The sequence below is a fragment of the Diceros bicornis genome, chromosome 15 (genome assembly GCF_020826845.1).
Source record: "Diceros bicornis minor isolate mBicDic1 chromosome 15, mDicBic1.mat.cur, whole genome shotgun sequence".
Lineage (NCBI taxonomy): Eukaryota > Metazoa > Chordata > Mammalia > Perissodactyla > Rhinocerotidae > Diceros > Diceros bicornis.
Window position 1 is genome coordinate 43,745,358 of NC_080754.1, and position 27,102 is coordinate 43,772,459.

The 27,102-nt window shown below is 34.8% G+C and overlaps 1 protein-coding gene and 1 pseudogene across 2 annotated transcripts in view; both read right to left on the reverse strand.

The window, feature by feature from the left end:
- Positions 1-27,102, reverse strand: part of PIK3CA (phosphatidylinositol-4,5-bisphosphate 3-kinase catalytic subunit alpha) — a 72,029-nt gene that overhangs the window by 17,293 nt on the left and 27,634 nt on the right. The window contains exons 2-9 of one of the 2 annotated variants that reach the window (XM_058556307.1): positions 10,501-10,928; positions 9,763-9,972; positions 8,134-8,384; positions 6,374-6,619; positions 5,550-5,635; positions 1,493-1,598; positions 843-995; positions 625-759 (exon numbers count right to left, since the gene is read on the reverse strand). In XM_058556307.1, coding sequence (XP_058412290.1) covers positions 625-759; positions 843-995; positions 1,493-1,598; positions 5,550-5,635; positions 6,374-6,619; positions 8,134-8,384; positions 9,763-9,972; positions 10,501-10,852 — 1,539 coding nt within the window. In that variant the 5' untranslated portion in view covers positions 10,853-10,928. The remainder of the gene's footprint in view (positions 1-624; positions 760-842; positions 996-1,492; positions 1,599-5,549; positions 5,636-6,373; positions 6,620-8,133; positions 8,385-9,762; positions 9,973-10,500; positions 10,929-27,102) is intronic. The other variant, XM_058556308.1, reaches the window with a different exon arrangement.
- On the reverse strand, positions 22,545-22,642 carry LOC131415098 (U6 spliceosomal RNA; annotated as a pseudogene).

The following is a 27,102-nucleotide window of genomic DNA, read 5'->3' on the forward strand; positions in this document are numbered from 1 at the left end:
GACAACTAGATCAATATTTAAACTCCATTTCATATATACTCTTTTCTAGGGGATCTGGACTATGGTGGTAAAGCTATTTCTTCTGCTTCCAAGTTCAACTAACAATATATTTATACTTTGGTTTCAACTTCAAGGTTACTATCTCAGAGAGGTCTTTCCTGAACCCAATATATTAGCCTTTCCCCCCAACCCTCAGCCAGTCATTTTTGGCACACTATTGTTTTTTCCTTCACAGCACTTACCATGACCTAAAATCTTATATTTCTGCTTTTACCAGTTTAATATCTATTTTCACCATTAGATTGTACACTTAATGGAGGTCTCTTTAGGTCACAACTTTATTTCCTAGTACCTATCATACGATAAATACATATATGTAGACAGTATTCAATAAATATTTGTTAGATGAAGGCAGGCTAGGGCTCTGAATAAACTAAAAATAAGCAGAGCTGTAGTAAAAATATTAGCATATAGAGAATTTTATAATATTGCAATACTGTCCTAGAGCCTACAGTATCTATGCTAGTGTAACTAAAACACATGAAACCTTTTCCATACAAAGAGCATATACCCAAATCCACTGATTATGACTCATACTTAAGAAAACTCAGTGATTTGCCTTACCAGTCCTGCATGGGAATAACTAAATCCTGCTTCTCGGGATACAGACCAATTGGCATGCTCTTCAATCACTGACATATCTGGAAACTTTACCACACTGCTGAACCAGTCAAACTCCAACTCTAAGCACGGAGTTTCCTAAGAGATGGAATAAAAGTTATTATATATATTTGCTTGACTGTCATAAAAAAAAATCTAACTTATGATAATAAAAAGCTTACTTTATTTGGATTTGACCCAGTAACACCAATAGGGTTCAGCAAATCTTCTAAACCATGAGGTACTGGCCAAAGATTCAAAGCCATTTTTCCAGATACTAGAGTAGCTGTATAATCAAACAAGTTTATATTTCCCCAGGCCAATGGACAGTGTTCCTTAAAAACAAACATAAAAATATTCACCACTCTATGGATTAAATTATAAAACGCATTTCAAAACCCTTTTCTTTCCCAGAAAGGAGAATTCAACAACCGTCTCTATAATGACATCTATAACAAGCCACATTAATTTTTTCAAAGTATAAGTACTTTCTTTCCTTTTTCTTATTTGAAATTACATGTATTTTCTTTAATTATAAGTAGGAAATATGAACCAAAGCAAGCAAGACAGATATTTGCATGGAGTCAATTAACAGATATTTGTGTGTAGTCACTTTGCATGTATCAACTGTATCAATATGAACTCAGGACATACTCACTGATCATAAATAAATTCCAGAAGCTCTCCCAAGGTATTCTTCTATGATATATTATTCATTAAATCTTTTTAAATAAAGAAAAGAATAATATCCCTTTCTTGATAAAAATTCAATCAGCAGTATAATTAGGAGTTTTTAGAGATGAATATAATTGTTCCTTCTGAAACACTTTACCTCTTTAGCACCCTTTCGGCCTTTAACAGAACAAATGGAAAGGCAAAGTCGAGCAGCACGAGGAAGATCAGGAATGTATATATCGTAATTCAGCCATTCATTCCATCTACGTAAAATTTTAAAGAAAAAAGAATTTACAAAAAAGAAGCTTTATCCAGAGTATATAAATGTCTCCTACAAATCATCAAGAAAAAGATAAATCAAATGAAAAACAGGCCATAGATTGACAGGAACAGATACTTCACAAGATCATAACCAAATGACTAATAGACATGAAAAACTAGTCAATATCATTTGTCATCCAGAAAATGCAAAATAAAATCTCACGGAGGTATCACTATACAGGAGAATGGCTAAAACTATAAAGACTGATGATACCAAGGGGTGGTAAGGATGTGTAGTAACAGGAAATCTCATATACTGTTAGTGGAGGTGTAATTTGTACAACCAATTTGGAAAGCATAATCTACTAAAACTGACCTATGACTCAGCTCCACCTCTAGGTATAAAACCACAAATATGTGCACATTTGTGCACAGAATGTTAACAGAATTATTTATAGTATCCCCAAACTGCAAATAATCCAGACGTCCAACAGCAGAATAGATAAGCTGTGGTATAGTCATATAATGGAATACTACACAGCAATGGGAATGAACACCAGTTACTTACAATATGGATGAAATCTTACAAACACAACATTGAGTGAAAGAAGCTAGACACAAAACACTATCTACTCCTTGAGTCCATTTATATAAAATTCAAAAGCAGTCAAACCTATCCAATAGTGTTAGAAGTCAGGATAGTAGTTACCTTTGGGGAGGACCAAAGGTTAACAGGATTGGGAAGGGTGCATGAGGGAGGGCTTTCGGAATGCTGGTAGATGTTCTATTTCTTGACCAGCATAGTGGTTATATGGGTATTCACTGTGTGATAATTCACTGAACTGTACAACTATGATTTGTATACTTTTATGCATTTGTGCTATACTTCAGTAAAAAAAATTAAAAACAAATTAGCTTATAGAAAAGGGAAATAGAAAAGGGAAACTAAACAAGATAAAATAAGATTTCCTATTATGATTACAACTATATTTAATTACATTTAAATATGATGTAGTTTTATTCAGAAGAACCCATTAATTTACATAAGTCAGTATGTAAATAAAATGAAGGATATGTAAGGAGAAAGTAAATTTCAGAATAACTACTTCATAAGAGGTAATAAAACTTGACACTCATAATAAAAATAAAAAGTTGCTACAAAAAGTGACAATAAAAATTTTTTTATGATAAATTGCCTTCAATTTACTGGATGATACATGTGAAATTATGTCTATATTGGTGGATATATTTGTAAAGAGCCAAGTACACTAAATAGTCTTTTTTAAAAAAATTACAGCAATGGTTAAGAGTATGGACTCAGAAGTCAGACTACCTGGAGTAGAATCTTGTTTCTACTATTTTACTAAATATGTGACCCTTGCTTTGTCTGTGTTCTTATCTGTGAAATGGGACTAATAACAGTTCCTACTCTCATAAAGTTGATGTGACGATTAAATGAGATAACATAAGTAAAGCAATTAGAGAAATAATTGGTCCATAGTAAAAGTTCAAGTGCTAGATGTTAACTTTGAAAACTTTTCAAATGGCTTCTTCATAATTCTATTCTATTTTTTTATTATAAATAAAACAAGACAACAATAAAATGGTATAAAAGTTCTATTTTTAATTAGCTAAATTAAGGTATAAAACTTCATCAGTAAAATAAGTTCTACTTATTCTAGTATCTTTGATTATAGACAAAGATAAAAAGAAATATATGGCCCATTTATACAGAGAAAACTTACATTTAAAATGTGAGAACTTAGCAAGAAGGAATTATAAAGAGAAAAGAAACAATTAATGCAAGGAGAAGAAATACTGTGGGACTAGATATACATTTACTTAAATGTACTTAATGACTTTTTTTTTGGTGAGGAAGATCAGCCCTGAGCTAACATCCGTGCTAACCCTCCTCTTTTGCTGAGGAAGACCAGCTCTGAGCTAACATCTATTGCCAATCTTCCTCCTTTTTTTTCCCCCCAAAGCCCTAGTAGATAGTTGTATGTCATAGTTGCACATCCTTCTAGTTGCTGTATGTGGGACACGGCCTCAGCATGGCCGGAGAAGCGGTGCATCAGTGCACGCCCGGGACCCGAACCTGGGCAGCCAACAGCGGAGCGCGAGCACTTAACCGCTAAGCCACCGGGCGGCCCCAGGACTTTTTATTACTTCTAAATCTTTAGAATAGCTCTAGTTAGTGGGAAGTTTTCTACACATTTTCTAGGAGAGCTATGTCCTATGAATGTAGTTGTTCAGTACTATGCTAACCGAATAAGGCATTTTTCTCTCTTCTTCTAAAAAGTCCATACATACAGACACACACACACACAACTAAGTTCTTTATTTTTATGCAATGGTTTTATATATATAGTCCAAACTGGTTCTGAGTTTGGAAGGTAACTGGTAACATTCTTATGAAGAAATCATAAAGTATGTAATTTATCTAGCATATGGAAAGCACAGATTTATGGAAAGCACAGATTCAGAAAAATCTATCTCAGTAAGAATTTTTAAAATCTACTTCTCTATCTTTCTAATAATTTCATATTCTTTTATCTATGACTCTTTTTTGTAAATACAGAAAAGTTAAACATTTACTTAAATCCTCATACTACTACCATAGAGATTTTAGACTAGAGAATTCTTGAAAAGATAATCAAATATAAGTCCTTTCTAAATAGCAACTTTAATTTACTAAAATTTTGCCATTTTAATCTTATATTATTAAATAAATTTACCTCTTACTTTTATACAGCTAGTTTACTTTTAGTACTTGAAACAACTAGGATAAATCTACCCAATATTATTTTGAGGTCTTTGCTTGGGGCTTGTCGAACTCCTAGCTGGTTTTATAGTTTTCACCAAATCTGTAAGATTTTTGGCCATTATTTCCTCAAATTTTGTTTTTCTGTTCCCTGCACAACCACCCCATCCAACCTGTGACAGATAGGCAGTATGAGTGGGGAATAAACTTCTGTTGTTCTAACAAAAATTTAAAAGATCCTGGGGTTGTTTGTCGCCACAACATAACTTCTAACCCGAATGATGTACTTTCTGACCTACAATGGTTCAGGTAGGGTGAGGAACTATTATTTCCCTTCCTCTTGGTAGAGAAGGCCACCATCTCTTTGAACTTTACCCAGGCTCTAGATGGGCAGCCACGTCTAGTAAGTAACTTAATTACAAGACCAGAAGTATTTCTTGACTCTCCTAGAACTCAGTCTAAATTCATTATGAAATTTTCTTCCGGAGGATTCACTAGTTAGCTCTATTGCTAGCCTACAAAGTCTATCTTTAATACCAATTTGAATTCTCTTTAAAATTTTACTATTATATTTAGGGTTAGACTCTTATTCCCAAATGATCCTACAGAGAGAGGCAAAGAAATGGCAAGATGACAAGCTGTTGAATTACACTACCTTTTATTTCTTCATTGTATCTAGCTAGTAATAATTTAAAATGCTCCCAATAACTCCCCCTCCCCCTAAGAAATTGATTTGTTCCCAGAGACTCTTTATTTGAATGTCATAAATATCTATTCTTGGGAGTGATGTAAGGGAAACTGCTTCAGAGTAGTCTGGCTCTGCAGCTGTTTGCCAACTCTCACTTCCTAATGTAAATGAAAATGGAGATAAGAAAAGAATAAAACGCTAGGTTTATGGATCTAATGTGGGGACTCACTGGCACAAAACTGTAACCATATTCTGTTCTCTCCTTGATAAAATGGGAAGAGAGAACCAGAAAAACCCTTCCAATAAAATTTTAGAGAGAATCAATAAAGTGATCCTGTGACTGATACTCATTTGACAGGAAGTCCTTATATTCTATATGTAAATGTCTAGTAATTTATATGACTTGTATAAAATTAATGATGTAAAATATACTACTTTTATTGATTACATTGCTAAACGCTAATATGACTTTTGGAAACATAAATCCATATACCTGCTTACCTGGGATTGGAACAAGGTACTCTTTGAGTGTTCACATTATCACATAAGGGCTCTCCTCCATGGTAGATACCTGTTCGAACGTAGATCTAAAAAAAAAAAAAGTATGTGTATATAAATATATACACACATACATATACACACGCACACACACATACTAGATAAAAGCAGTATTAAACAATATCAAAATAACGTAACTGATATGAATGAGAGAATAATTAAAAGTTTTTCTTTAGAGGTAGCTTTTCCGTTCTTCTTTTCTTCACATATATAATAAGTTAACACTGATGCAGATTCTTCACCAAGATCCGCTGCTGCTTTCAGGGGGACATCAGACTATTAAAGATCAACATAAGCCTACAATCCCTTTAGGCTAGGTGTATGTGTGTTAATTCAGAGTTTTTCATATTTTAGAAAGAAAAATTGCCACATATACTAAATATTACTTAATATTCTTAGCAGTTAGAGTAGCACTCCATAAATATTTCTGCAACAAAACTCATGAATATTTACACTAAGTGGGGTAAATAAAGACTATAAAAAACCTTATTACAGGTCGGGTCAGGTTTTGCTGCCAAATAAATTCTGTAAAACTTTTGGTTTTAAGAGCTTAGAATTATGGATATTAGAATTATTAGAATATTAGAATTAGGGATATTAGAATTACAGACAGAAGACTGTAAGCTGTGTAACAGCTAAGGTAGATGGGTGGTTTTCTAGCCATCTGAAAACACACTGCAGGTCAACAAATTATTATATAGTTCAATAAAAAAAGGTTTATATAAAATAATTTATACAAAATAGTAAGTATCAACACTTGACCTTACCTTATCAATGTCTCGAATATTTACATTCACATAGGTTGCACAAAGAATTTTTATTCTGAGTGCACTATTTATAACCCAAAGGGATTTTGTAGATGTTTCTCCATTCATATATGGTGTAGCTGTGGAGATGCGTCTCGAATAAGATGGCATTGTAAAACAGTCCATTGGCAGTTGCGAGTACAGGCTTTCTTTAGCCATCAACATCAAATTGGGCATCCTCCCAAGCATTATGCAGCTTCTTATATACTGTAAGAGATTAAGGCGGCAGGGGAGAAGCCATTTCTTGTAAGGTTTTTCATTTTAAAAGCAACATATGAGTACGATGAGAGAATTTTCAAACTAATTTGCAAAGGTGATAAAAACAATCAAACAGAGACCCCATCTCTTAGCAGTTGCTATATTCATAATATTTAAAATACGAAGATTTGGGAGTTATTTATAGCAAAGGATCAATCAAGCACCTCTTGGAATATAAACTGTATGAAAGAAAAAAAAATAAGGTCTGCTTTTGACACTATAGTTCTACCTTTAAATAGAAGCAAAGAAAAAAAGGGAATTAAAAACAAGGATCAGAGGATACTCATGATAACACTGTACTTGTTAAAGGAAAAATAACAGCGTTTAAGTCATTCAATCTATTAAGTCAGATTGATGTCAAATCCAAGGGGTGCTGCCCACTTGCTTTTCTGTCCCAACATTTTTGAGAAATATTTGTTTTCTTAAAAAAACAAAACAAAACAAACAAAACACAAAGAGAGGAGACTGATAAAATTATGAGATATATTTTTATAAATATATTAAAATGCATTGGTTTCAACTTAGAAATGGTAGTTATGATAGAGATTTTTAATATAAGTGCTACTGTATACAAATTTTAATAGCCTATTTTCCTACCCATAAACCCCACTAGCCTGTAAGCAACCAAAGGCCAGAACCATGTCTTGCTTGGTATTGTAAAATCAGTACTTGGCATATGCTTGGAACAAATATAGTTGCTTCTTCTAGGTATTTATTTAATGAATAGAAATAGAGAGTAGGAAGTATTAACAGTACATATTAATTAACAGTAGATCATGGATTTTTTGAAATGTCTGTTTTAATTCCTTCTAGTACCATTGCTTGAGAGGGAATAAAAATTATGAAATACCCCATATTTTGGGGTTAGTGTAACTGCCAACATGGCTTTTTTTTTTTTGACAAGGGGCACGATGACTTGATTGCTTATGTTGCATATTCAAATGAATACAAAAACTCCCTTTTAAAAAAGTAAGGCACATGAGAAGCCATCTGTGCAAGATCCATATTATTTAAAATTCCTATGGGCTAATAAAAGTATTTCCACTATAGAATTGAAACTATCCAGAAAAGCACATGATGCATTTTTTGCATGAAGAATACCTGAAACATCATTATCTCTTACCTTATGGCACAATTAAACAGACACCATATCAAATGTTTGTATCTCAACAATGATATAACTATTGTTACATTGCAAAAACATTAATCAGCTTATCTGCATATGTACAATTAGGTCCCTAAATATTAATTATATAAAATCTAAAGGAAGAACAGCATCTGTTCTCTCAAATTAAATTCATCATCAGTCTCTCAAATTAAATATAGCATAAAAAACAAACTTATGAATGCTATTTACTAATATTATTTAATTTTCAGAAAGTATGTCCTAAAAATATAGATACTAGTCCTCAATGTAATTACTTTTTAAATTTAAAATTAATATATCTGAAACTTTTACTCACCTTATACTGACTCAGAGGATATTTTTCTAAGAAGTATTCATCACATCCACACACTTTTAAAATATACTTGCCCTGATATTCTAAAACACAGAGTTTCAGTTGTTCAGATGATAGCAACATACTTCGAGTTTTTTTCCTGATTGCTTCAGCAATTACTTGTTCTGGCACACAGTCATGGTTGATTTTCAGAGTATACTTTTGCTTGTCATTATTTGGAGAAACTATTACCCAAATCACCACTATTATTTGCCCTATAACAGGAAAACAATATAGGATGCAATCACCACATATATTTCATTTTTCAAGAGCCAAATTTCAAAAAGCATGCACTACCATTACTCTAACCATAATCAGAAATGACTTATAATCAATCTAATTAAATATAGATAAATATCAGGTAGAAATAGCAAATCTTCAAATCTGATAGGGCTGCCAGACTATGACCAAATCTCATGTTTTATGGCAAGCACGCAAAACTGACTAGGGGGTCACAAGTACCTGAGACCAAGCTAATTTCCATTCTAAACTGCATGACATGCTTCATGGATACAACCCCTGTGAAGAGTGACTCATGATGGTACCAGAGATTCAACAGTACCAAAGTAGAGGAGTTTCTGGTAACTATGGGAAAGAATCATGGAGACTTAAAGATGCTGAATCAGAATGAGAAAAGATGGGGGAGGAAGGGGAAGATGAATTTTCCAATTTTTTCCTTTTAAGATTAATTAAGCCAGGGGACAACTAAAAAGGTGATGAAAATGGAAAGATTAAAAGTATGTTAGTGTGGTCTGGATGTTCACAGCACAATTCTTTTAACTTTTCTATGTGCTGGAAAATTTTCATAAAGAATGTTAGGGAAAAATGAAAAGAGCATTCCATTTTAAAAAGTATGCTAGAGTAGAAAAGAATTTCAAATAAAGATCTTATGTTATATTGCATCAAACTACTTTGAATAATATGAATGAAATAGTAATAAGAAGTCTTAACTTGTCTACTAACAGAATTTTATATTTAACAGTGTGTAAGAGTTAATCTATTCTGTAACTTTGAATTGAAACCTTCACTTTGTTATTCTGAATAAAACAGATATTTATCTGATACAATGATATTTTCATTTCCAAAACAATATAGTTTATTTATTTTCATGTTAACTTAATTCTAGAAATTGATACATTGTCAAAAGTCAACCTATATATTATCACTCATTATGATCAGATTTAATTATTGCATTTAAGATGAAGATATTTATTTTTTCTTTGTATATAACAAGAATGTGTAAAGTTTTTCCAAAATTTCCTAAAATGTTTCTATTTATACTTGTTTTTATTTGTAAAAAAATAATCAGCTGTAATTCTGTAATAGTGAATTTCCAACTCCAAGTTCTTCAGTTTTATTCTGAGATAATTCACCAAGCGATCAGCACCATATGCACACAATTCATTCAATCAATAAATGTTGATTGCAACAAGTTGTGTATTTGGCACTCAACTATATCTTGTCAGTATAAGCAGTCCCTGCCTTCAAGAAGCTTTATCATCTAGCTGGGATAGAAAGACTGTACAAAAATATAGGCAGAGACAGAAGTTTTCAGTACAGCGACCAACTATGGTAGACTAACAATTTTCTTACCTTTATCTAATTTATTATATATGTGCTTTGGCAGTTCTGGCGAAGACTCTACATTTGGAGGATAGACATACATTGCTCTACTATGAGGTGAATTAAGATCCCTAAGATCCACAGCTTCTTTACAAACATTGAGAATATTTCTTCGGAAGTCCTGCACTTCTGGATCTTTAACCATATCAAATTCACACACTGGCATGCCAATAGCAAAACCTTAAAAAAATTACATACAGAATATAATATTCTATTAAACACACAGTATGAACATGTTTCTTACAAATAGGGAACTTGGTAGATTCAGAAGATCACAACAGAGTAAAGAAGTTTTTCTAGGTTAAAAAATTTTTGATGAATACATATAGTAAGAGTTGACAAGGACTCAAATATTTTTAATATATAAAATATATTCAGCAATTTGGAGCAAAGGCATCAAACTTTATCCATATTAATTATTTTTTTAAATAATAAAAGGACTGGGATATAACAAATCTAAGTCATCTCTATAAACGACACTTCTTAAAGAAAACTTTATAGAATACCAAGGTGTTAAAAATAGTTCCTTGGTCCCACAGTCAAAAAATACTTAGATTTGTAATGATTTTTATTTTGAAATCTATTTAAGATTACAAAGGTAATTGATGCAGAGAGAAATATTTTAGTAATGAGAAAATAGTTAAGTTTCATAGTTATTTGCATTTAGAATAGGACGACAATGCCATTTAGTCAAAAATTGTACCATACCAATTTCTCGATTGAGGATCTTTTCTTCACGGTTGCCTACTGGTTCAATTACTTTTAAAAAGGGTTGAAAAAGCCGAAGGTCACAAAGTCGTCTTGTTTCATCAAAAAATTCTTCCCTTTCTGCTTCTTGGGTAACACTTACGAAAATGTAAGAAGATTCATCTTGAAGAAGTTGATGGAGAGGGTACTTTCTCGCTTCTTTAAATAGTTCATGCTTTATAGTTATTAATGTAGCCTCACGGAGGCATTCTAAAGTCACTATCATTCCATTTGGTAGTAAACATTCTACTAGGATTCTTGGGGGCATCAAGTGGATGCCCCACAGTTCACCTGATGATGGTCTTGGAGGCATTGTTCTGATCCTTTACAAGTCTTACACATAAAACTACTTTAAGGAATTAGATGTATGGCTGTCCCAAGGCACAAATCTAAACCAAAGAGAGAAAACACATGTTAAAAGAGAAACAACTATAGAAGAATACATTTATGGCAATACTAAACGTAAAAATTCATTTTCTGGAGTTTGAATTGATTAAGGTAGGTAACAGTAATTCATCTTAAATATTTTGAAAGAGATTGTTGCTCCAAATTAGGCTGAAAAAATTGATTCCAAAGTTATTTAATAAAAAAAAAATCCATTCAAATAAAATGTTTTTTTAAGTCAGGTCTTATCAAGACTGAGCTGAGGCTTTGCTAAGAATAAACTGTAAGTTGTATTGAAACCAAAATTCCCATCACATATCATCTTTGTCATTCTCTTCTATTTTATAGAGCAACAGAATTTGGGCTGGAAAGGATCTTTTAGATCATGGGTCTATTGCTCTCATTTTAAAGAGGAATAAAGGCTAGAGAAGTCAAATCCTTTTCCTTACCTACCTACCTGTGGTAATGAGAAATTACATGGCTTAGTCTTTTTTTTCTTTCTTAAATCAATCTTTGTAATTTCCTTTTTTGTACTGATTACTGTCTAAGTGATATCTTAGACCATTCTGTTTTTAAGTATAATTTATGCATATATTCACTATAGTATAAAGTGTTATCAATACATTTTCCTTGAGATATGATGAATTTGCAATGATTCATCCACTTTATCAAATAACCCAGTCCTAATACTTCTGATTGAAATGAATTGATCTACATACCCATTGACTCTCTTTGTCAGTACAATGTTCCAACCAACTATGTTAAGCACTTGTGATATTTTAAAATATATTAAGTACGATTACAATTTGAAGCCCTCATTTTTTTAGGCAACTATCTTGGGGCTTCTTTTGGAAGATACTGTCAAAACCCACAAAGCACAAGTTTATTTCTTGCTGTTTATGTTTACATATTCTTTTATTCAGTAAGTAAAACTGTAAAGGTATAAGAAAAGCTAAAGTGAGAGATATTAAAGAAATAAAAAAGAAATGAAAGTTAAGCTAGAGAAATGAATCAAAAAGGCCCAGATAACTTACTATATTTGATTACTCTAACAGGCACCGTGGACAATAGCAATAAATGACACTTTGTTTATTCACCAAAAATGTATTGCTGTTCCTAAGACCATGTTAGGTGGGAATATAATGATGAATAAGACAGACGTGGCCCTTGCCCTCACAAGACAAAGTCAAGAGTGTGAAGATTATGTGTATGATGGATGTGAGGTAGTTATAGTCACAGGTATAAAACAGAAAAAATGCTCTCATGGAGAAGTGCCAGGTGCCATGAAAGCATCAAGGGTGGTCACCTAAGTCAATGGAAGTTGGAGTGGGAAGGTTTTCCACAGGGGGTAACATATACACTGAATTCTTTAAGGTTAAGCAGGAGTTGAACAAACACAATGAGAAAGAGGTGAGGAGCACGATGCACCTCATCCAGAAACCTGCTGTCTCTGACTCGTCTATGTCATACCTATCAATATCTAATCTATCAACAAATTTTGTTAATTCTCTCTCTTGAATCTGTCTAGACTCCTTCACTACCACTCTTAGTACCTTGGGTCAGGTCACTACTATTTCTTGTCTGGACCACTGCAAAGGCCTGAATGGTCTCCCTGCATCTATGTTTTCCCCCTGCAATCCATCTTTCACCTCATGGCCAGTGTGACCTACAGAAAACAATAGGGCCTACCTACTTTGATCAGACATTTCTCCTGTACCAAATCTCAGTTGCAAACAAGTGTTTATCGTATGCTTCAGAGTTATAACATACGAAGGAGGTAAGAAGTAGAAATAGCAGAAATTTCAAGCCCTCCCTCCATCTCTGGAAATATAGAAATCAACTGGAAGATAAAGTATATAAAATTATTTTTTAATAGTTGAAAATATTTTTCCTCAAATTTATAAAAAGAGACTCACTGAAGTTATAGGATTTAAACCACAATAATCCTATTTCCTATACTTTTAAAAGAAAATTCATTGGCTGGTAAAAAGACCAGATGGATCAACCTGTGTGCATAATTATAGAAGTGACTTGAGCTAAACTTTTAAAAACACACACAAAAATTTAAAGAATGCAAGGGAAAATGCCAAATGACTACTTTTAAATGATGATCTGCCTGCATAAAAAAGTTCAAATGAAAACAAAACCAAACCACAAGCCACACCAAAACAGCAGCTGTGTTTACAGTTTTCTTTGTTGAATGGCACTAACAGGTCTATTTTATAGAATCATGGGGGCAACTATTTTATATAATAAATAACAACCCACAGAGTCTCACATGTTCCCTAAGAATTCACAAAAGAGAAGTCTAGTACAGCAGACAGATCACTGATGCCAATCCTTATTCTACTATAGGATATTTATGGGCAATTAATAACTATTAAATACTCAAGGCAACCCTTCGCATTAAGAGAATAAATGCAATCACAGCCATAAAACACTTGGAGATCCCAGAAGGCAGGCACTGGTTGACATTATGGTAGTACTACACAAAAGAGAAAGGATGCTAACTTGCTTATTTGTCTTCTGTACAAACCATTACTTCAGAGCTCACATGAACAGACGTGTAGAAGAGGTGAACGGAGCTAACATTTACTATTTAGTATATATCATGCGCTTAGGCAGGCAATAACCCTTCTGGGGTAGGTATTACTATTTTACATATGAGGAAACCGAAGGTCAGAGAAGTAAAGTTTATTCGCCAGCAGTAAATGTTAGATATGGATTTTGAATCCACGTCTAGATGATTTCAAAGTGCCTATCACAGTCATGCTGCTATTTGGGCTTCAGTTATGGCCAGGTAATACTCATTGGTGGTGAATAAGAGAATGGATTCAAATTCTGGCTGCCTTAGTTTAAAGGTGTGTCCTTGAGCAGTTTAATTCATCTCACTGAACCTCAATTTTCCCCCATTTGTTAAGCTGGGATAATGACATATACGTACTTCATCAGATTGTTGTTTTAGATGAGGTAATACACGAAAAACACGCAAACAAAGAGATTGGCACGCAGTAAGCACTCAATATATGTTAAATATTAATAATAAACCTGTAAAGTATACCCATATTATCCTTTCAAGCTATTAGGAATTATCCAGGACTGGCACCAGAGAGTGATGGGAAAAGGGGTTTGGGTTCTTTTACAGAGGGAGGTAAGTAAACAAGGAGCTTCATAAAGTAGTGCCAGTTTCAAGCACTGAAACTTGAAGGTAGCCTTGGTAACGCAAGGCTCACAAACTCTGGAAAGTACTGAGTGCTCAGATGTTGACTCTTTTGCAGTTGCTCCTAGTTCTCCAGACTCCTAATACTCCTATTTAAATGGTACAGGTATCTACTGCTTAGGTGTGAGGAATCCCTTGCTATTCCTTTTTTTTGGAGAAATTGCTGCTGCTGCCAGGCTCTAGGTTAAATATGTTATGAAAACAAAGGTAAATAAGATGCTTTCCCTTCAGTTGTTGAGGGACTCACAGTTAACCCGGGAAAGACAAGACACAGCAACAACTTTAACAATGGAAAACTGTTATAAGACAGAATAGAAACTTGAGAAAAGTCACAGGAAATCTCCAACTGCCTGAGAAGTTAGGGAAGGCATCAGAGAGGTAAAGTTTCAGTAGAATAGTATAGAGTAGTAGGATTTCACAGAGAAGGGGTAGCTTGGACATGGGAGAGCTGGATGAGTAGGGCGGTTTAGACTGCCACACGAGTATGTGTGTAAAGTCACAGACCAGCCATGAAAGAACAAAGCCTGTTAACCAGCAATACAAGGTATTTTTTATTACTTGAGTCTGAAGTACATGGGACCAGGTAGGGTGTGTGATAATGAAGGAGGGTGAGAGGCAGGCAGGAGCCAGAAAGGTGGGCAGACTCCAAGTTAGGGAGTTTGAATTTTATGTAGTACATTATAAATAAAAGAGAGTCTGAAGTATTTTGAGCAAAAGAACGAGATAACATTTTTTCATGATTTTTAAATTCAGATTTCTTAAAAAATTTGCTTTTCAAATATAGGATATAATCAGGGGCCGGCCCAGCGGCACAAGCAGTTACGTACTCGCGCTCCGCTGGGGAGGCCCGGGGTTCGCCGGTTCGAATCCCGGGCGTGCACCGACGCATCGCTTGTCAAGCCATGCTGTGGCGGCGTCCCAGATAAAGTGGAGGAAGATCGGCATGGATGTTAGCCCAGGGCCAGTCTTCCTCAGCGAAAAAGAGGAGGATTGGCAGATGTTAGCTCAGGGCCGGTCTTTCTCACACACACAAATATATATATAGAGAGGATATAATCCAACATTAAACCAAAGTATAAAAACTATATCTTCTCAAATCCCTGAATTTGGAGAAAAATCCCTAAAAGTTAAGAAATCAGAGTACATAACATTTTAAATAAAAGTGCCTTTACACTACAGAAAAAATTAAATGTTGATAAAGAAGGTAGAATTATCCAAAATTAAGTGCATAATCTATTTACAAAGAAAGAGAAGTTATTTGAAAGGCAACAGAGGGGAATAGATCACTTTAAAGTTAATATTTAAAATACAAATCTCTGCAATTTAGAGGTTTGAGGTCACAAAAATATATTTGCTAAAAAATAAAACACTTTAAGAGTCAAGGAACTACTCTATTGGGTTTTTGAGTTTAGAATGCCAGGACTAAATATTCATCTAATGACAAATCACAGCTATTTAGAAGTCTTAGGAAGTAAATTGGCTTTGCTTATCCTAATTTTTTATATGTTTAATGATAAGTTATTTTAATTGGGCAGTCCTGGTTTCTTGAAAGAGTATATAAAATTCACAATTTACCCTTTTCTTGATGAGCTACAGTCCTCATTATAAAACCAATTACTGTGCTATACTAAAACACAATATAGAAGGCTCTTCAGTATTACTGAGGAGTCTGAGGGTATTTTTGGCCCTAAAACCAATGACCCCAGGTTGGAGATGGTGCTTTTTACAATGCTCCATTCCCCTTGTTTTCTAGCAGTCAATGGTCACTTCTCAGCTGTGGCCAGTCTGCCTGATGACAGTAGCCTCCTCTTCCTCTGCTATTCATTTCTAGTCAGCAACAACATTTGACCACCATTTTATAATAGTCTATAAACTAAAGGCCAAGAAACCAACGATGATGTGAGAACCTCTGCTGTATGAGCTTAGGAACACAAAATGTGGAACCTTGCTGACTAGAGATTTTTGTTTACTTCCCTTGTTCTGGTATGAAAATTACTGTTAAAATTTACTGTCTTTGGGCAGGAGGCACTGAGAGCCTTTCAGTTCGTAGAAGGCCTGAGCCTGCATTTACTTCCTGCTAAAGGGTTGGGTCTGCATTAGCAGTCCAAGGGGGTAGATGGTATTGCTCAGCAGGAGTAAAGACACCTTTCAGGACAAAATCAGCAGCAGAAATGAACAGTAGAAAGTAGCCTCAGACTCTCCATTGTCGCTTGACTTTTATAGTGGAAGGTTTCTCAATTCTTTGGGCAATTCATTATTTTTAATACTTGATGTGCACTCTTTCAGTCTAAGAAGACAATGACATGTGTTTTTCAATTCATAAGTTGAAAGCCTTTCTCCACTTATATTAATTAGAATGGTATTTCCACATTTCATCATTTAAGGCAAGGGTAGTCAAACTATGGCCCACAGGCCAAATCCAGCTCACCACTTGCTTTCGTAAATAAAATTTAATTGGAACACAGCCAATAAACTGTGTTTACATATTGTTAATGATGCTTTCGCAGTACAACAGCAGAGTTGAGCAGGTGCTATAGAGACCATGTGGCCCGCAAAACCTAAAATATTTACTATCTAGCTCTTTACAGAATGCTGACCTCTGATAAGGTATCAGAATTACTTCATATCAACTGGAGAATTTTGTAAATGAACATTGGCTAATAAGTCATCCCCAATCCTGTCTTCGCAACCAGAATCTTAGACACTAAGTCCTTTGGAAAAAAAAAAAAGCATTCATTTTAAGCCAGTTAAGTTAAAATCTTGAATAGGAAAGTATCTCAGAAGTCACTTAATTGGATATTTTCAGTGTTGGGAACTCACTACCTGATACGGAAGTTTTTGTGGAGCACTTCTAAAGTTATCCCTCAACTTCTTCATTCCATGCATTCTGCCCTCTCCATCTCTTCACACACTTGACAGCTATTAGAATTTTCCCTAGGTCTTTTTACCCCAAAACCCTTTAACCATAATTCAAGCGAGATAGTTTACTGTCATGTTCTTTGGGCTATAGTTTGACTACCCTTGCCTTAAATGATGAAATCTGGAAATACTGTTCTAATTAATATAAGTGGGGAAAGGCTTTCAGTTTAGGAATTGAAAAACAAATTGTCAAAATGTCATTGTCTTCTTGGGCTGAAAGAGTGCACATCAAATATTAAAAATATTGAATTGCCCAAAGAATTAAGAAACCTTCCACTATAAAAGTCAAGCGACAATGGAGAGTCTGAGGCTACTGTTCATTTCTGCTGCTGATTTTGTCCTGAAAGGTGTCTTTACTCCTGCTGAGCAATACCATCTACCCCCTTGGACTGCTAATGCAGACCCAACCCTTTAGCAGGAAGTAAATGCAGGCTCAGGCCTTCTACGAACTGAAAGGCTCTCAGTGCCTCCTGCCCAAAGACAGTAAATTTTAACAGTAATTTTCATACCAGAACAAGGAAGTAAACAAAAAACAATGGATTTCTACAACTGTACCTTGATACATTCTTATTAAAATTATCTACATCCAACTTTGACTTCCTGCTAGACTGTGAACTTTTCTAGGATAGGGTCTTCTTTTGGGTCACTACAGTCCTAGAGCACAGAGGAGTAAGTAGGAAAACTAAATTCTTGAAATTATCCCAGAGAAAATGTAACAAAGGCCTGAACAAAGAGAGGCAGCAATAGTAATAGCAAGAAAGAGATGGCTGAAGATACCTTACAAAGGAAAATCAAAAGCACTGAGAGACCGATTGACCTTGAGGTGTAAGAAGTTTTAAACAAACTGCACTGCAGTGGATGTGCATGGGAAGCAAGTGTCTTTCAGTACCATTTTTTTGAGCCCCAGTTAGGGCCTCTAAAATTTTCTTCCTGTAAGAGTCACTGAGCTGTTGGAGTGAGTCCAAAGGGACAGCTGTAATATACACTAGCTCTGGAAGGATGCACATTATCCATTTCTTTCAAAGTGCTGTCCTTCACTGACCTTTACAAGCTGCCCATGAGAAAACAGATTTAACTCACTCCTTTAGTCATTCAGAGACCTTAACTCCAGGGTGGAAAATCAAGTTCTCATGACCAGTATGTAGAAAATTCAAATTCCTTTGGTAGGGCATGCAATTCAATTTCAATATTAAATTCACAGTGCGATGAAAGGTGTTATGAAACTACGTTTCAGAGATTTAATGCATTATTCAAGACAAGGGTTCCCTAATATGAGGTCCACAGATGGGCTTAGGAAGGGTCTGTGCTAATGGGTTTTTATAAATAATGACAAACAATTAAGGTCTAGGTCAGTAATGTCTATACGAATGTAGACTTTTGTTTATCAATAAATGTGAACAACGACTTTATTAAGCTGGGTTAAAAGAATCTAGTGTGAGTAGCAGAAATGTGGTAAACAAACAAAAGAGCCATTAATGAAGTGCAGATTAATAAATACTTGATCTTAGATTGTCAGATAAATTATGAATTTAAATTCTATATCTTAGATATATAAAGAAACTGTACCAAATCTCAAAATATCTAATCACTAATTTTCCCAATTTGAAGTTTAAAAATTCAAATTTTAGTGTGTGATAGGATAAATTAAATTTCTTAAAATTTAAGCTGAAAAGGAGACTATTAATAGGTAGAGGTGAAGGTTAGAGAAATAGAATTATGAGGAAAGGTAAATGTAGTTAATATGGAAAATACAAGAGATATTTCATAATATCATACAATTTAACAAGACAAATACTTCCACAGTGACACAGAGTTTTCCGGGAAATATTTCTTTTCTCATCTTTGTGAGGGAGTCAAGGCAGATTTTCATAGCTTCACATAAAACAAGCAGCAGGGAGTCAGAAGTAAATTGTAAATCAGGCAACTCTAGAAACTCCATTTACTTTTTCAGATCAAGATGGTAGTATTTGGTAAATTAAGATTTCAAAATACAGAACTAAAAGAATGACTACTTCCAATGAAAAAATACATTAATATTTTGCCTTGTTTTTTTAGTAGTAGATAAGAGTAGTTGATTCCTCTTTATTAACCAGCTCATCCGGTGACTAATGGCATGCATTGTATTACAAGTCGACAGGATTAAGGGTGCCTCCTTTTGCCCAAAGAAAAGGACAAAGCTAACCATTCCATAAAAAGAATCTAATCCAGTGACTTGAGGTTTAACATTTTAATGCCTGTAGCAAATGAACAACTAAGGGACCTGAAAACATTTTGGAAACCTCTACATTTTTTCAACTATGGTATTATTCATTATTTAGTAGCAAAGAGAACAACATATACGAGCCCAGTCTAGTTCTAAGGGTAACGCAGAAATTGTCTAACCAGAGTGTTTTTGCTTTGGTTCAGATCACGGCTCCATCATCCTCAGTTCTACTGACTCTAGGGAGGACTCTGCAACTCTTCAGACTTTCTCAGGAGGGGAAGTTTCAAGGAGTTTCCTTATTTGCACAAGGTGAATAAAAATAGTTACTACCTCATAGTGATGTTATAAGAATTAAATGAGATATACATGTAAATCCTTAGCATAGTGCTTGGAGCATGGAAATTCATGCTCCCTCTCTCTTATCTTCCCTCTCTCTTATCTATTGGATCAATGCTATCTAGATCCATGTGTCCAGAAAGGGGCCAGAACTTTATTGTTTCAGGTTTGCTGTAAGGAGATGGTAGATACTAGTATTTTAAAAATATTTATATATATTTTTTGATGTAGAATATTTTATTTATGTATTTGATATCTGTACAGATATCTGTCTTCATCTTTATACATGTCTCTGTATTCTTATTGAACCACAAAATTCCCAAAGGATGTGGCCTTTATCTGTTTAACTCAGTTTGTACACTCTCAGCAGAGCATAAGCATCAAATGGACATCTGCCATATGTCAATAATCATAAAACACAAGAGAAAACAATCAAATATAAGTCAACAAGAGACATAAACAAAAAGCAGATGGAAATACACACAAAAATTCTTATTTTAGAATTATGCCGTAAGTAATGTGTAAAATCTACTTCCTTAAGTTTACATGTGCGATTATATTGGTTTTCTTATTTAAAGAAAAAGGGGAAAAACTGCAATGAGTAATATAACTAAAAATGCAAAGTCATGGTTACAAATATTTTTGGCTCTTGGATTGAAAAAAATAATGACCAGTGAGAAAAAGCTAGCAGTGAAGGGAAACGAAATAGACCATACTACTGATTTTCTCTTCATGTTAAAATAATGCCTTTTAATTATATTTGAATTGACTGGAAGTAAGCAGGAATGATCTTTTTGGGCTAAAAACCAATGACACAGTTCTCTTCTACATTCAGTAAGACATTATTTAGTTCACTGAAGCAATACTTAAAGGAAACTTGGTATAATGTGGAGGATAATTTTTCAAGGAGAAAAGAGAGAAATTTCCCCGTAAAATGGTAACAAAGTAGTATCTTTTATATAAAGAGAGAAACAACCCTAAGGTATTTAAGGGTTGTTTAAGGACCAAGAGTATACTTCAACAGACAGTGAAAATAGCAGCCTCGTTATATACCTGATTGCCTCCGGGAAAATTTAATCAATATGAGATCAATGAAGAGACCAGCCCAGCAAGGAAGCATGGCTTGCTATAAAGGAAATGCAAAATATGGAGGGGTTCCTGAAATGTTACTCTAATTCCCTGCTAAGCAAAAATTTTAGCTCCCATGGAACATAAAGAGAAAAGGTCCTGAAAGCTTCACTTTTTACAAGTAAAAGTTTATAACCAAACTTAGTACTGATGATAACTAAAAAATGGGGATCACAGTCCTTTGTAATTCCCCTGTACAAATGAGACTCATGTCCCATATATTTCAGGAAGAAAATCCATCTATTACTTGGAATTACAGAGATGATGCCAACCATTCATTGTTCCTTTCACTATTGATGAGTTCACTTAAGAAAAATTACAAAAGGGCTCTCCTTTTCTGCTTAAAGTCAGTATTGAAACTAACTCTTTTTCTTTCAAAAACCTAGGGGTTTCACCGAAAATAATTTCCTGCCCTAATGAAGCTAACACCATCCTGGACTTGGCTGATTTCTATAACAGTTATTTCCTGGCTGCTAGTGATCTAAGGAGATTCGAGACAGAGGAGTACCTCACTCTGGGTCCAGACAGATAAATTCATTAAAGAGCTTAAGGACATCTAGATTCAACATCTTAATTAAATTAAGAACATCTAGAAAATGGTAACAATGTGTCTTCCAGCTCACTTGATTTGGTTCTTTTCAAGACCTGTAATAAACCAGCTGAAGGCACAAGCTGAAGGCAAGATGTTTCCATAAGGCATCAGGAACGAGAACTTCTCTCCCTGAAGGTTATCAAATGGCTTTTCCTCTTTTATTTTTGTTTCTTTCTGGTATAGCGTAATGCCTTCATAAGCCTTTCTACGGCTCTGAACAACTCACCAGTCTTCTTTCACGTTTTCTCGCTACCATGGGTGAGGGTGGATGACTTTCTGGAAAACACTTCACACTGTTCCCCTTTGTCTTTTTCTCTCTTCATCAAGAATGAACAGCTACCTTATTTCTTTATGTCATAGGATGAAGATATAATTTAGTCACTATTGGGACTTCTAGTCAAGTATTATTCCTTCTGGTGGGACCCCTCTAGTGTCTGGATGCTTAAAACTTGTCTGCACCCCACTGATTAACGTTATGGTCTTTCCTGACAATGACGAAAATATGAGTCTTGCATACCAACTTTATACTGGCATTATAAACAAAGCAAAACTTGGGTCAGCTACAGGTTTCTCAGTAGAACCAGCTTCTCTGTCTTCCTTCCTCTGTCCAGAACAGGCAGTTTCTGTCCATAGAGAAAGGAAAAAAAACCCCCAAATGCCAAAATAGTAAATTTTCAGTCTGATCAGGTCTAATCAAGATGGAGCTAGCAACTCTGATTGAGGGCACTAGCAGATACAATATATTCACCTTATTGCATACAGATATATTTCATAGAGGGTCTCTTTGCTTTGGAGTATTATTTTCATTTTTGGCCAACTGAACATTCCAAACTTAACAAATATGTACTATCTGCCAGAAGGCCAAATTGAATCAGGGACCAATCAGAAACCTCCATCAATGGTCTACAGTATCCAATAGATTTCCCTATTTCCTGAGGCCAAGTGCCATAAACCTGCAACTGTGGTGCCTGTGCCTAGGATTACATAGTACCGTGCACCAATAATGAACAATGCAGATATTCATATATCATTGCTGTAACTGGCTGTTACAAGTACAGTATTTTCAAAATGGAATGATAAGGTCTGGACTGTGCTGCAGTGATCCTGGCAGTGATTCTGCCAATACTGACAGGCTAAGGAGGAAGTGGAAATGAACTCCACCAATTTGCTTTGCAGCAGGAAAACAGCCTGCTGGCAAGTGAATCAAACAAAAACATTAGCTTAAAAATATGGAGTACTTTCTCAATGTGTGTATCAACCTTGCATAGGGGCCATGCTATCTGTTGTCATTCCAATTTTAGTAGTATGTTCTGTGGGAACAGGTACTCTCCAATGAACTTTTACCAAAAATACTAGGAGTATTTTTAGCTTCATTCATCCCAAGGGATAGTCCCTAACGGCTGTACTACATAATTAAGCATCAGTGTAATACAGTGTCATGAAAACACATTTCAGTTTACCAAGTATTTAATATAGAACCAGAATTAGGTTAGACTGGGAAAATCTGGCTCGAGATGTATTGAGTATCCTTGGTTACCATATCAATACTCAGGTCCCTGACATTTTTGTCTAGTTATTTATCCACCGTTGCTATTTTTATCCTTTTGCGCCAGTATCACAATCTCAGCCTTTGTCCTTGAACTGATTTCCTTTCTTAGAGGCCATTATTGTAATCTCTTCAAGTATTTCCTCTTATTCCCTATCTATTGATATGTTACTGGTATTCTTACAAACAGATACAAAGCATAGAATGTATAGTGCATTAAGATGTTATTTCACTTAAGCTGATCACTTAACGTCTATTCTTAATCCGCTCATTTCACATGCCAAATTGGCCAAAACAAATATTCCCCAGTTTTACTTCATCAGATAAACCCATAAAGAACTAGTTGCAAGCATGTTCCATTTTCTTCAAACTATACTCTAAGAATGTAAGATATTGTATTATTTGTTCAGTGACTATTACCCAAGTCTATCCATAGGTAACAATACATTTCATGAGGGATGCTACAACACTGGATGAAAGACACGAAATACAGTAGAAACTTGATTTAAAAAAATTGCTTTTTCAATGATAAAGATCAAACAATAACATTATATTCTGATGTAATCACATCATCTGTTTCATTTTCTGGCAATAACAGAATACTTTAGTATTACACTAGTAATAGTGAAAAACTCCATTGCAAGCAATTGCTGACCAACTTTAATAGTGATTTATCATACTTCTGTATTTGATCTCTGGTAAAAGGCCTATTTCACTAAAGCAAAATTTGAAGCAATGCAGGATAGCTGTTTGGCAATCAAAGGAACACAGATCTCCCAGAAGTGCAATCAGAGAAAGGGTAGCTTAATTTCAGCACAAGCATCACCTAGCCAAAATGGAAAGAGAAGCAGTCCTACAAATGATAGCAACAACAATGTGGAGTCATGTAAGCACAAACATTAAAAAAAAAAAATCAATCTTTTCAGACAATACAATATGGGCAAGGTATTTCAGAATCCATTTAATGATGGGAGAGAAATATTAGTAGATGGTCTTTGCCGTTTCAAACATTTACGGTTCACTTACACTTGATATAGTATAATGTAGCAAGTATCTGGGAAATTACAGTTACTATATCTTAAAATGAGAGCAATGAGAATGACAAACTGAAATGGGTATAACTGTGTAAAAACAGCAACAGGAGTGATTAGTAAGTTGAATATTTCCATTTTTATTCACTGATGCTCAAAATGACATGAGTTAACCACCTAAAGCATAGTTAAACAATAAATTACCCGATAATAATTCAATGAGTTCAAGTGCTTCCTTATAAAATGTATCTACTGACAAAAAACTTGTAAACTGGTTAAGTCAGTGAATTGTCTGTTATCCCAATGCTTCACACATTATGATTCATTAGCTAATTTTGCTGAAATTAAAATAAAGGCACAGAAGGAGTTATAAGAAAGTTTGAAAAAGGGAACTGAGATAAAATTCTAAACCTTCACTAGGGAGTAGTACCTCAAGACAGGGAATGACTGCAAAGATTAGAGAGAAGAGATAAGGGAAAGCTCCTAGGTTGGAGAGAGACGGCGGGGACATGAACAGAGACTTTTGTGTACGTGCTGAATAATGGTTATCACAGGGATGGATACAGGATGGAGAATCCCCATGTGGTGAAAATTCAGAGTGAGAGCATCTAGTATGATACATAACGGGAACATTCAAACCTCTATTTCCTTCTTTCTTTTTTTTTTTATAATTTTATTTATTTACTTCTTTTTCCCCAAAGCCCCAGTAGATAGTTGTATGTCGTAGTTGCACATCCTTCTAGTTGCTGTATGTGGGACACGGCCTCAGCATGGCCGGAGAAGCGGTGCGTCGGTGTGCGCCCGGGATCCGAACCCGGGCCCCCAGCAGCGGAGCGTGCGCACTTAACTGCTAAGCCACCGGGCTGGCCCTCTTTTTTTTTTTTTAAACTAATCATTTTAAACTAACCTTTTGATATCAGAAGCTAGATTTGACTTGCCTTTTTTTTTTTTTTTTTTAAATGGGTAGGCCACTGCTTTAATGCTGACACTTTTTTGTTGCTGGGAAAAATTTGCTCTGAACTAACATCTGTTGCCAATCTGCTTCTTTTTTTTTCCCCCCTTCCCATACCCCAGTACATAGTTGTATATTCTAGCTGTAGGTCCCTCTAGTTCTTCTATGTGAGCTGCTGCTATAGCATGGCTACTGACAGACGAGCAGTGTGATCCTGCACCCATGAACCAAACCTGGGCCGCTGAAGTGGAGCGCACCAAACTTTAATAACCGCTAGGCCATCAGGGCTGGCTCTCAAACCTTTATTTCTTAAATTGCAAGATTAAGGTTAAACTAAAACTGAAACATAAACTTTTAACTTCATATAGTCACTACTAATAACCTCTATTATTTGATAGTTACTTTATAGTCTATGTGATTATAATTTGATAGTTTCATGCCAATTTTGGGGGGTATAAGAAAAAAGGCACAGAAAAAATTCTTTAAAATATCTCCACTGTCAATGTTGGAAGTCAGAAATTTACCTTCTGTCACAAAGACCTCAAAATGATGAAGTATTTTTTAAAAAAGATGCAAGTATGAGTTCTATTTTTATAGCATAATTAACAAAATCACAATAATTAGCTTATTAGTTTAAAAAAAAATCTATCACGTCTCTAGAAACCGGCTAATTAAAACCTGTGCTTGGTCCTTTGTTACAACTGGCTTTACAATACTAGTGTCCTTACCCATCACTAGTCTACTCACAATAGTATTAGCACTAAAATCCAAATAACAGTGCTGTATTTATGACTGCACTTTAGTTTCCACAAAAGCAAAATTCTGAGAAAAGCATGAGTCATTACTCCCAGGGTAAAAAAATAATGTTTCTTTGGTCAGAATATAAAACCTATTACTGAAACCAGTAATTTAGCCTAGAAATTCCTTTTCTGAATAAAAGGAACAGAATGTTTCTTTATTCGAACATTCCAAAACTAGTAGAACTGTCCGTCTGTCTGCTTCTACTACTCTCCATATCTGGTGTGTGGTGACAGAAAAACAACCTTTAGTCTAGCTATTTTCAGCACTGCTCTTTTGTTCTGTCCTGTCAGGATGTCATTTTCCCAGGACAAAATACAGACACATACACACACACAGGGGCTCACATACCCCTACTTCTCCCTCACTATTTGAGCATCTATTACAAAGTCACTACAATATATAGAGAGAACATTTTAAAAGTGGATATTTTCATAACGTTAAAAATTTCTCAGGTTCATATGTTATATCATCTTAAAAATCTTCATAATTAAAAGTTAAAAGTTACAAAGGAAAGAAACTATTCATGTTATAAATGATTTAAAGTTTGTCCCCAATAAAAAGTCAAAATAATCTGTGATATTTTTCTGGCCTCTTTTAATTGCTTCTCTTGTTGGTACCTCTGACTCTGCTTATTACTCAAATGGGGACATTTTTCATGACATCACCACTCTCTCAATCTCCAAGGTTAGAATCTTTGGAGTTCTCAACTCCTCTTGCATGATGTCACTTCTATTCATTAAATCGCCCTCAAATTCATCACTTTTTTTTTTTTGCCATCTTCTCTATCACTATTAGACCCTAAAGAGTTCTCACATGGGACACTGATTTGTCTCTAATTCAACAAGCATTCATTAAGCACTGCTATCTATAAGACACTGGCAATTAAAGTGAAGGAATAGGGTGATGGAAAAGAGGAAAAAAGTCATTCATATATACGTATATATATATAAACGAAAGTGAGAATGACAGAGTTCCGACCTTTATTACTTTACAATCTACAAGGCTGACTGTAGTAATTATAGGAGAAAGTGTGTGCGTGTGTTTAAGGGAGAGGGACTTAATAAATGGAAAGGACTTGTGACAGGTACAGAATGAGGAGAAGGGCAGAGCAGGTTAAGAGCGCAGTAGGAACTAAGGCAAAAAGCCCTGAAAGCACACACTATTGCATTTCTCCCCTCCCCAATTCATTACCCACAGTGTCACTAGAAATGGCCGCCTAAAATACACATCTAATCACATCCCTATTCAATTAAAATAATATGGTGAATCTCTAGAATCTACAGAATATAGCTCAAACTCAAAGCCTTGCCAACCAGTAAAACTATGCTCCGCCCTTACTCTCTTTTTCCCCCAACTCCAAGCTCTAATCTTATTTTGGATCAATCTTTTCACTTTACAGTTTTCTTTGCCTTTGTAAATAGGGTCCATGATCTTTCTTCTACCTCTATTCT